The sequence below is a fragment of the Labeo rohita genome, chromosome 5 (assembly GCF_022985175.1).
Source record: "Labeo rohita strain BAU-BD-2019 chromosome 5, IGBB_LRoh.1.0, whole genome shotgun sequence".
Lineage (NCBI taxonomy): Eukaryota > Metazoa > Chordata > Actinopteri > Cypriniformes > Cyprinidae > Labeo > Labeo rohita.
Genome location: NC_066873.1, coordinates 2,328,112 through 2,339,996, shown reverse-complemented (window position 1 = coordinate 2,339,996; position 11,885 = coordinate 2,328,112). Strand labels below are relative to the sequence as shown.

Genomic DNA, 11,885 nt, shown 5'->3' with positions numbered 1-11,885 from the left:
AAATAAGTAACGCCAGTTACTTTTTTCCCCATTTATTGATTGACAAGTCTCCGTGTCATGATGTTACTGTATTCTAGACTAAATGTGAACATGCATTAATCTCACTCACAAAAAACAGATTCAGTTTTCCTCAAAATGAATAGAAACTGTGAAATGCAAACTCAGAATATGACGCAACCCTGCAATAATTAAATGTTAAAGAAACAAATATCCTTTATGTATTTAATCCCATTTTATTAACCAGTGTCTCTGCTGCTGACCTGATGCTATTCAACCATACTAATAAGCAAAAATTACATTAGATAAATTAACATTTGTGCTTCATTTTTTTATAGCTGAAGAGTGATCTCCTGCATAAATGTACTTTTCTTTCAGCCTGAGGTGAATTCATTTCACTTTTGGTGTAAAAGGGCTTTTACATTAAAATTGTTTTATATTAAAAACAAAGAAGCAAGCCCTGTCCAGATTAAAAAAGTAACGCAAAAGTAATGTAACACATTAGTTTTCATAAAAAGTAATTAATAGTAATGTAATTAGTTACTTTTTCAGGGAGTAACGCAAAATTGTAATGCATTACTTTAAAAAGTAACTTTTTTCCATCACTGTTAATTAATATATATTTATATATATATATATATATATATTTTTTTTTTTATTTGTGACATTGTGTCATTACAATCTATGGAAAGGGTCCATTCAAAAATGTGAAAAAAAAAAAAACAAGTAGTTTGCATCATTGTATATTGTATAACAATGTTATTGTCAAACAGTTACTTAGCAATTGTAGCTTCTTCCATTTTACGCTGTGATCTTTCTCCATTAAAACTGAAGTGTCAATTCACTTTTAACTTCTATGAACAATAAAGCCCGTTTGGTTTGATTGGCCATCTCAGTCAATTTGGGATTTACAAGCACTTTTATACCATTAGACCAGCCTACTTTTTGTCATCCTAACATCAGCTTTTTGCTTAATTTAGTGCGGAAGTGCAGCATTAAGAAAAGCATATAACGGGGGCCAATTTGACCACATCTGACTGATATTGACTGATACTGCCCTCACTGTCTATGGTGGTTATGCTCCTGTCACAGCTCGCAGTAGCTCATCATAACCAGGTCGAACCCCTTCAGAAACACCAGGCCACGCTCAGCTGTTTGGCTTCACTCTCAGCCTCAGGTTATCTTTCCTTCTCTCCATCAATCTGTCCATGCCTCCCTCAGTCTGTGTACGGTTTAGTGTTTGCCGACCTCTATCATTCCTTCAATCAGTCGGTCTTTGCTTTAAAGCCCGGTCTATTTGTCCTCTTTCATATCACTCCATTTGTTTTCACTTCCTCAATCCGTCTTCCTTGTCCACACATCCACCTCATCAATCTGTCTTCCTGTCCTCCCTCTGTCCACCTGTGGTAATTCGGTCTGTTTTTCTCCTACTTCCCCACCGTCCCGCTCTTCGGTGACTTCACCTGGCTGGGAGCCGTACGCTAATGAGAGGGTAATCAGAGGGATTTCGGGTGCCCCGCTGCCTGAATCGGCCCGCTGTGGCCCCAGGCTCTTGCAGGCCCCCGGGGACCCGAGCTCGGTGGAAAGTGCACAGTTAAGACTGTCTTATTAAACTTCCCTCAAGGGGCCAAAGCTTCACACACACTCTCAGTCCCAGATTGAAGAATGCCATTGTCAGCTGACCTCTGATCCGCCGTCTTTCCTGCAGATCAGCAAGTCTTAATGTGATTGTCTTGAGTGCTCAGGCTCGGCCCACGGCCCTGCCCTGCTTAACCTGGGTGGGGGGGTTGGTTTTAAACTCTGATACGGGATCAGCTTTAGCCAGTCTAAATACTTTTTAATACCTTGTAAAGATAGCATAAACATATCAACATACATCTCAGTTGAGTAAAACCCACAGTAATGCTGCAGAGGCCTGTTTTATGAACCAGATGAATCAAATCCAGATTCAGTGGCCTCACAATGTTTGCTATAAATTACCTCAGCGTTTGATTTTGGGTTTTTGACACACTCTGAAACGTACATCTGAAAGTGTGACCTTTATAATGAACAGCCAATAGAGAGTTTGCACTTATATTCACGATTTGGTCACCCTTACCAAAAAGTAGTCTACTTCAAGTTTATTTGATTAAGTATACTTAAGTAAAAGTATATTTTTAAGTATATTTTATGTAGTAAGTATACAAATTTCAGTGTACTAGTAGTATACTTTTAAATGTACCATTTCAATACTCCTTGGGACTAAATTGGCCCACTTTCTAATATATAAAAGTATACTTTTAAGCATACTTTAAGTATAACAGAAGTAAACTTTGAGTACACAACTAGTTTACATATGTTTTTAGTTTGTACTGCAAGTATACTAAAAGTCAACTTAGATATACTGATAGTTTACTAGTTAAACACTTTTAGTACACTTTGAAGTGTACTCTACTAGTTTAATAGTTTTATATTGCAGGTATACTTGTAAGTTTTCTTTAAGTGAACTTTACATCATACTTCAAGTATACTACTATGTCTTTATTTAGGTATTAATTTGTTTTTTGCATTTCTCCTTGATTTGTTATAACATTTGGCAGTCTATAGTACCCCAAATGGTATCCAGATTACCGATTAGTACATCCCAAAACATGACAATAATTGACCATTTTCAGCAGAAATAATCAGGAAAATATGTGAATTTCGTTCGGTTCAGTGGCATTGATTACGTGCAGTGCTGCCGATATGGCCGGTTGATGACGCATTGTGAAAACACTCTGTTGACTATAGACAAGCAGGGATGTTAAGCAATCTCAAATGAATGCAAGAACACCCTCAGATAAAACTACAGAGCACTGCAGATGTATTTTAATAGGCCAAACCAGTAGTTCTCATCACCCTGGTTCCCTCAACAGGAATTTTTTCACTGGCTTTTAGATTTTTGCAGAAAATAAGCTCTGTGACCAACACAACTTTATGGTTCTTACACATTCTGTTCATGTTAATCCTCACAAATAAACACAACTTTGAAATCTAAATACATTTGGCAGAAGTAAAAAGCTAAAAGCTATAAACAAACTAGACCATGGTGACATGACTTCAATAACAAGCTTCAGCAACACTTTCAGTATTTAAAAACATTTTCCCTTAAAGCCTGAGTTAGAAAAGTTTGCAACGAGGCTGTTAAAGTGGACTAGTGAGTGGATGGGTTTACCCATTTTTTTTTTTTTTTTACCTGTCCATGTATCATTTAGCCACTTGTTAGCAAACATCTTTTTCAAGACAAGTAGAACCTTTAAAAAATGCAAGTGGGTAGAATTTTGTCATAGAAATGTAAAACATTGAAATATCTTTAGCTTGTTCACCACAGACCTTATTTCATGCATTTTAACCAAAAGCCCATTAATGGCAATGTAACCTAGAGTGCTAAAATGCTAATTAGTTTGCAGGTTCTGGCCTACAAATGTCATCCCTGCAGCCCTTTATATAAACATATTCGAAAATTCATTTTATTACCCAATTATATATATATATATATAGACACTGCGGTGTGTTTTTGTGTGCACTCTAAAGGGAATAGAGGACATTGTATTTTAGTTTTGTGTATATAACACTGTGCCATTTGAAGATCTTGCCTCAGCTTGTAAAAGAGCTACTCAAAAAGCTGAATGTTTATCAAAAACTTTTAAAACATGGCTTTCAGTATCACAAATGATTAGGTTTTAAATTTTTTCACTGTAACCTTAAGTTCAACTTTTGTGAATGTTGCTATTTTTTATATTAAAGTTCTGCAAGTTAAACATTTAAAAAGTTTGAGTTAGAATAGTTTGCAATGAGGCTGCTAAAGTGGACTAGTGAGTAGATGAGTTTACAGTTTTTTACCGGTTCATGTACCATTTAGCCACTTGTTAACAATCACCTTTTTCCAAAACAAGTGAAATCTTTATATATATATATAAAGAAAAAAGAAAGTGGGTATTAGAAAGCAGGTCATAGAATCTTAAATATTAAAATATGTTGAGCTTGTGTTCACCACAGACCTTCTTTAATGTTTTTAAACCAATGGAACCACAAGTGCCAAAATGCTAATTAGTTTGCAGGTTCTGGCCTACAAATGTCATCCCTGCAGCCCTTTATAAACATACTGTAAAATTCATTTCATTACCCACTTATAGATGCTTTAGTGGGTCTGTACACACTCTGACGAGCTTCAAAGACCATTGTATTATTAACTTTGCGTTTACGACAGTGCACCACATAAAAAAAAAAAATATATATATATATAAAATAAAATAAATAAACGTAGTTCAGCTTTTGAAAGAGCTACTTAAAGCCACAGTTCATCACAACCTGCATTTTTAAAAAGGTGGCTTTCAAAAGTACAAATGATTAGGCTTTGGTATATTAACCTTGTTAAATGCTTTCACTGTGACGTTCAACGTCGCTACTTCGTAGTGTAACTGATGGCATGTCTTCAACAACCCTTAGGAGCTGACCGTTAACTATTAACCCTGTCCTAACCAGCTCAATAGACCTTTAAATCACTGCCCCTCCTCCACCAAACTAGTTTGAGGAAACCCAATTCCACAGTTTTCTTGAAAAGAGATAAAAATCTTTATTTGGTATACAAGTGCACAAATAAAAACAACGCAGTGCATAAAAACAGCTGAAGTCCCTACATCACTTCTTTCCTCGTTTCCCCGGGGCTTTTGTAGCGGCTGCAGCACCTTTCTCTCCCGATTCGCCCTCCTCTGCCTTTGCTGCAGTTTTCTTTCCGGTCTTCTTAGCTGCTGGTTCCTCAACTCCCTCTTTTGATGCTTTAGAAGCTTTTTTAGCTTTGCTCGGTTTGGGCTCAGTTCCACCCTCCCCTGCAGCATTCTTCGCCTTTGGCTTCTTAGCAGGGGCCACCTTTGAGGCAGTGCCATCTCTCTCAGGCGTCTTAGGCTTAGCATCCTAAGAGAACGGGAGGAGAGATAGAAAAGGGGTGGATGTGCATTCAGACTTCACAGCTGAGAGTGTCTGCTCATGTAGAAGGTGAAAATAAGACATAGAACTCACGTCTGTGGCCTCCTTTTTCTTCGCAGGCTTCTTTTCTTTGCTTGCTCCTTGAATGGAGAAATGGGGAAGAAAAAGCCAACATGGTAAAACTTGCAAAGATGCATGGAAATACATTATAAAGCCAGTCTTCCATTACACCAATAAGGAATATCATCAAGCACAACAACTGGGTTTATTGTAAGCACAGACTTTCAACATAACCATAGCGCACATTTCAAATTCAGATTAGAGCCAATTCTTGGTGTGAACAGGCCTTGAGAAAACAAAACCAAATGACTGGAGAAAAATCTTGCAAGAAAATGACACCTACAGCAAATTAGAAGCTGTAAACTTACCGTCACCCTTGGTTTTAGTTGCCTTCGTTTTCTTAGGTTTGGGTGCTTTCTGTACATTGGGATCAGCGTTTTCCTTTGACTGAGTCTTGGCCTCCTTTGCTTTGGTCTTTGCAATCTGAAATAGGACACACAATCATTACATAATATTAAATCCTTAAAATGCTTCATAAAATGGCGTAAGAAAACAGAAGTTACCCGAAAGCGCCCTTGGGCACCGGTTGTTGTTGACCCAGAATTTGCAGGCCTCACAAACACGCCAGTCTCGATGCCCTTGTTCAGGGCTCGGCGCACCATAAACTTCAGCCGTGTCTCATCCACAGTTGCATATTTCTCCTTGATGTAACCCCGAATGGCCTGAGCCGAAACACCCTTTCTGGAGTCCAGCTCTTTCAGAGCTTCTTTCACCATCTCCATGGTGGATGGGTGTGGAGAAACTTTCCGTCCAGGGGCCTTACTGCTCGAGCTTTCAGGAGCGTCTGAAACAAGATTTAAACTAGTCATTAAAAAGGGGGACAGGAATCATACTAAAGCAAATCCTATTAGGAACATACAAGCATTGATTTAGAACTTGGCAAAAGTCACAAAACTGCCTACAAACCTGGTTTTGTTTCAGCAGCTTCATTCTCAGAATCCTTTGGGATTACAGCAGTTGGCTCTGCAGAGGCTTTTTTGGGAGGCATTTCAAAAAACAAATGTGAGCTGAATAAACTTAAAACACACTTAAATCACTGCAGCATAAATCCAACTGACTTGTGTGTTTGTTTTAATACCGGAAAGCACCCTTTGTTGTTTGTCTGTCACCTGTTCTTCATTAAGTCGTTTGTCCCCAATTAATTATCCACATTAACCTGATTGGTCGAGTTGTCAGAGAAGTAATTAGGTCAAAACTTAAGTGAATGTGTCTGCGGTTTCCATTCCAAGTGTTTTGTTTATGTACCTTGTCAAAAATATTCTATAAGAGCTTTTACAGGACAGATCAAATGATTCTAATGGGTGTTTTCTCTGGAATATTAACACTTTAGGTTTTATTTGTTAATTAAAGTTAGGTAACATGAACTAGCAAAGAACAATACAGACAGAGTTATTATTAATTATATAGTTAAAGGTAATTTTAATATTTAATCAGAAGTTAACATTAGTTAATGCGCTGTGAGCAAACTCAGAAATTAACTACTGCAAATTATTATTATTTTTTTATTACAGTTCATTTTTAGTTCAGGTTAACTAATGGATTAAATCATGTTAACACATGAAATCTTATTGTACAGTGTTACCTTTGGAATTCTAACATAAATACGCAAACAAACATGCCCAGTGTGTTCTCGGATTCTCAATTTATTATGATCCTTGAGAGCTGAAAACAATTTATGAAAACCTACATTTTCAAAATACAGAAATTCCTTTAGAAATGTAGACCGTTTGAGAGTAGGAATTGTTTTTTCTCATGTTAAAGTTACACTGCAGCCTTTGGCCGTCTAGCGGTTAAAAATAAAACCGCGATAGTTTGCGGAAGAACATTGTTTTGATTGTGCTTCGGCTCTGCTCGTCTTGAGCGGATGAATGTGGTTCGAATCGAAGCAACGATCTACAGTCCATCTTATCACCGGGCATTGTAAATAAATAACGGTTTCTTCTTTTTTCTTACAGTCTTAAAGTCTCCTGAGGTTTGCCGTTTTTAAAATTCAACGGGCAATTTTCCTAGTTCGTCGTGACAACAAACTTTCATCCGTCCTCTACCGCTCATTAACATTATAGGTTTATCAAGGGATATTTGGGTAAAAACATGGTTTGGAAATGGGTTTTTGTACTCTTTTTAATAATAAAAAGTTACATAGTGTAGAAGTTCAATGTATATATTTTTGTATTTTTTTACTTTCCAAAAACGTTTTCCTTTCCAGTAAGTTTGTAATGTTATGATTCATCCTGGAGCTTCCTGGAGCTAGCTGTTTTGGTTTTATTGAAAAATTGTTAGAAATCCCTATGGAGAAAATGAATCTGGAGAAGAAAAAAAAAGACTGAAAAAAGTCACTGCTTTTCCCTCTGTTTGCTCTTTCTCTCTCTCTCTTTCTTTTTCTGTAACACCTCATCCTTTCTTTTCTTTGTTTACAATTATTCTTGTCAGAAAGTAGTTCACCATAAATTCTTAAACTCGTCAACACTGACCGCAAATTGACCAGCGCTGACCAAATGCCTAAACTCCTCTTTGAAAAGCTAACCTCAACGCAAATAACCGGCATGCAGTCAGAACGCCTTATTAAAGTTGATTTACTACCTTGTTTTGGTCCTTTAAAATTACTTCAGCAAAGACAAATTGACTTTGCCAAGGGTTACGTGAAGAAAGAAAAGTAGAATGAAAGAGAAATTTTTGTTTCATTTGGAATTAAGATGGAAAATAAACCACAACAGGCAGAGCTACTCTGATGCAATTCCAAACAGTGGATTGGATTTAATGATAGAGGAGTAATCAGGGAAACGCTGATTAATATTATAATGAGCTGAAGAGTACTGGCCTTTGTCTCAGGAGTTAATTTGATCATGATGCGATCTGTCTTTCTGTTTATTATTCATTAGGCAGTAACACATGCTAACTCATAACTGACGACATGTAGATTCGTGTCTTGTACATGTGTGAGTTTCCATACATTTGCGCGCACACACACACACACACACACACACACACGTTCAAGGACTGGTCATTTGGTTTTGATTTTTCCCAACATCTGGTTACAATGTGACTGTTTGTCTTTCAGTAAGTGCCGTTTGTGTGAGTGTGATTGTAGTTCAGTTTGTGTGTATGCACGTGTTGTGTGGATCACAGGGATTGTGAGATTGCATGTGTGTGTGTATGTGTTGCTGTTTTTTTAACCCATTTATACGAGAGCCATGTCACACTCCCCATGAGATTAGTTTACTGTTATCCATAGCACGGCTTTAACCACACTCCATTTCTCTCTCTCACTCTCTCAATCCAGATGTTTTCCAACTGTACTGCAGAAATTCAGATTTTTACAAAACACACTTAAGGCTGGAATAAACTACATGACTTGTGCCCAGATTTTTACCACGATTTACAGTCTGGACAATTCGACACAAGTTGCCGAAAGTGAGAGCCAGTGCAGATTTAAGTAGATAGATTTCAAAGAAGATCATGTAGATTCCATCCAGACCAAACATGTTTCATATTTTAAGCAGATTTTAGAAAACCAATTGTTTTCAGTTGTCACGCTTCTGCTAGGAAGAAGTTGCGCATTTCACCGTGAGTTTGTTTTGTCTGGAACGACTTGAATGTCTGCTATTGTGTGATCCTCAGTTGTTTAGGGGGTGTTAAAATGACACCATTTTTAACTAAACACTATAACCTTTTTATGCGTTTTGGCCATTTATTTACATGACTACACTGTTAAAAATAAACGTAATTTTACATGCAAATTTTTTACAGTATTTTACCTTTTTTTCATTATAAGATGAAATACCTGTTGTTTTACAGATATTTTCTGTATTTTAAATTTCCACCATTAAATTTACAGATAATTGCTTGTATTTTGATATTACATACATTTTCTGTTTTTTAAAAGGACATTTTCTGTATTTTTACAGAGTAATGTGTAATTTAACATAAAATGTCATGTAATAATTACAGATTATTCCTGTAAAAATAAGAAAAAAATTAACTTTAAAATTTAACACTTTAAATTTAACACTTTAAATTTAAAGTGTTTTATTACAATTGAAGGTCGTTAATTATGTGAAGGTTAATGTGAGGTTTTAAGGTCAAATAATAGTATTTGTACATACAGTAGCCTACATGTACTGTTAGTAAACAGTAGGTTTAAAGAGTGTGTGTACGCGCGCGCGCCCGCGCACAATCCGTTCATAAACGCAGATTCAAATTTGCCGCTAGTTTCGCTCCGCCCACGACGGTTGGCTGAGTTGTTTCTGTATTGGACAACAAGGATGGAACAGCGCGCGGGAATGATTTGAATTTATTTCAGTCATCTATTCGGAAATGTGTGAGAAAATAGCGCGCTCTTTCTTCAGTGAACCTGTTTCACAAACTACAACAAATTCGGACAATACTACAGCAGACATCATGACAACCACTGAGGTGAGTCTTTCATACAACAGTAAACGATATTTTTATAGTGTAGCTGCGCATTTGTGTTATTTAGTTTTGAAGCTAACATTAGCATTTCTAAAGTTTTTCGTAGTTATTCGTATCAAAATCCATTCGAGTGTATATAACGTTAAAGTGTTTGCTTATCCGGAAGTACCCGGCAGTTTTTCAAACCACTGATCTATAATGGAGAATTACATATAGATCAGTGTTTCAAACTCTTAAAACGCGGGACATTTTGAAACGCTGAACAGGGGCTAACGTTACCTTACCTAAGTTATATTAAGAGTGAATTCAGTAGCTGTACACTTTATTGATTATGAATATGAACGCAGCATGATAATGTTAAATCGCAAGGTTTCCCCCTTTCATCTTCTCCAGTACATATATATATTTTTAAAAGTACTCAGAATTTGGTCCTCCATTGTCACTAATGTGTTGAGCGTTTTGCAGTGGTTTTCTATCTAACTTGCAATTAAAAAATTCACATGCACATTCTGCAAAAAAAAAAATTCACATTCTGGGCGCATTTTCTCGCGTACATCTATATTGCACGTGTAAGTGCATATTTTTGTCTTGTATTATAAATAATAATTGTTATAATCTTTGTGTTCTGATTAGGAATGAAACACACATCTTGAGGCCTGAGGCTGAGTAAACTGTCATTACATGTGGGATCGTTGATTATGAAAGTCAAGTAAGTAATATGAATTTACTTTCTATAAATTGAGCTCACGTCACATGGTGGACCAAAACATCACTGTTAACCTTTCCTGCTTAGCTTCCAGATCATTGTCTCAGTATAGGCTGTAATGTCTGAATGAATACAACGTATTAAATTATTATTATTTTTTTGTTGTTTCAGGTCATGTGGAAAGACTGGAGATCTACAGCAGATAAGCATGGCAATTCAGGTGTGGAACTTCTTTTCAGTTTCTATGTGGTAAGGGGTGAATAAATTAACCATCAGTGTAATTAAAATCAGTGTAAAACGGCTGCATGAAAAGATGTCTGTGAATTTTATTGTTTGACAATCATTGTCATTTGTGAATAATCAGAATGTTGGTATACCCACTTAGATGCCTCAACAGATCTTGGACTCCAAAAGTGATTTGCAGAAGACATCTTGGAATGCATGGGGGTGAGTAAAACAAGATCATTTTCAACTTTGGGTAGGGCTGGGTATCATTTTTTGATACTTTTTAGGCACTCACCAAATTGCCTCAAAACTATTGAGTATCAAAAAATGTCTTGTTGTTTGAAGTATAGTGCTGGTCACTGGCTGTGGCGAGGCATCAAGGGCTTTAAAATTCAGGAACTAGTATTGAAATCAAAGTATCGTTATTGATATTTTAAACATTTTTGCACATCATGTTTACATTCATTTTTGGTTTAACTAGGACAATTAAAACATGTCATTTGGGCCTAGAGTTAAAAATAATTGGGTCTGTTATTCAGAAACATGGCTTTTCATATTTCTGCTATTGTAGTGACACACATCTCTCCCTTTCATTCCAGCTGGATTTTCTGACGGTTACTGCTCGCATCTCTGCCTCCTGAACAGAAATGCCTTGCTGAATGTTGAATGACCATCAACTCAACCTTGCCAAGACAGAACTGCTCATGTTTTCAGCCATCCCAACCTTGGTGTTACAGTGGACACATGAACTTCACTGACCACATTGCAGTGGCCCGATCCTGCAGATTTGCCCTTATGGGGCATGCAACAGAACTGCTTGTCCAAGCTCTTATTTTCTCTCCATTCACATCACATCACAAAGAGGTACAAATTCACTTTCACAGACCTTTACTTTGACTGTTTGATGCTGTTGTTATAAAATGCCTAACTCTGCCCATTTTCAAGAAATGGCTAAAAAATTATTTTTTTTGTTTTTCATGAACGCTTGACCAATTAAAGGGATAGTTCACCCAAAAATCGAAACGAGCCTATGATTTACTCACCCTCAATCCATTGTATGTGTACATGAGTTTCTTCTTTCAGACAAACACAATCAGAGTTATATCAATAAAAATCCTGGCTCTTTTAGGCTTTAAATTGGCAGTGAATGTCTGCTATGAGTTTGAAGCTCAAAGTGCATCCATCCATCATAAACATACTCAACATGGCTCCGGTGGATTAATAAAGGCCTTCTGAAGCAAAGCATATTTTACACCTTATAAAATAAAATAACTAATGTTCAGGTCAAACAGCCATATAGAGTCAACTTAAGCATAACTTGCATTTTGCTGGAAGCAAGTTTTTTTTTTTTTTTTTTTTTTTTTTTTTACTTTAAAAAGTGTAAAATATGGTTTGTTTCAGAAGGGATTTATTAACCCCCTGGAACTATGTAGAGTACGTTTATGAAGGATGGATGCACTTTTGAGCTTCAAAGTCATGGCAG

The 11,885-nt window shown here is 36.6% G+C and overlaps 1 protein-coding gene and 1 long non-coding RNA gene across 2 annotated transcripts; one reads left to right on the top strand and one right to left on the bottom strand.

The window, feature by feature from the left end:
- Nucleotides 1-4,566: 4,566 nt before the first annotated feature.
- On the bottom strand, nucleotides 4,567-6,134 carry LOC127164906 (protein B4). The gene is made up of 5 exons (XM_051109061.1): nucleotides 5,968-6,134; nucleotides 5,565-5,845; nucleotides 5,370-5,484; nucleotides 5,035-5,081; nucleotides 4,567-4,929 (listed from the first exon to the last, which is right to left on the bottom strand). Exons 1-5 carry the CDS (start codon nucleotides 6,047-6,049, stop codon nucleotides 4,657-4,659), a joined length of 798 nt encoding a protein of 265 aa, XP_050965018.1. The 5' UTR covers nucleotides 6,050-6,134; the 3' UTR covers nucleotides 4,567-4,656.
- Nucleotides 6,135-10,347: 4,213 nt separating this feature from the next.
- On the top strand, nucleotides 10,348-11,294 carry LOC127166221 (uncharacterized). The gene is made up of 3 exons (XR_007827869.1): nucleotides 10,348-10,397; nucleotides 10,575-10,624; nucleotides 11,002-11,294. It is a non-coding gene; the product is annotated as an uncharacterized LOC127166221 (long non-coding RNA).
- The last annotated feature ends 591 nt before the right edge of the window (nucleotides 11,295-11,885 follow it).

Bases quoted from the DNA above. Each gene is read 5' to 3' on its own strand.
- LOC127164906 (XM_051109061.1), bottom strand. From the start codon at position 6,049: ATGCCTCCCAAAAAAGCCTCTGCAGAGCCAACTGCTGTAATCCCAAAG. The intron at 5,485-5,564 runs GTAACTTCTGTT...GTCCTATTTCAG, and splicing joins GTGCCCAAGGGCGCTTTCGG to ATTGCAAAGACCAAAGCAAA. The intron at 4,930-5,034 runs GTGAGTTCTATG...CCGTTCTCTTAG, and splicing joins AGAAAAAGGAGGCCACAGAC to GATGCTAAGCCTAAGACGCC.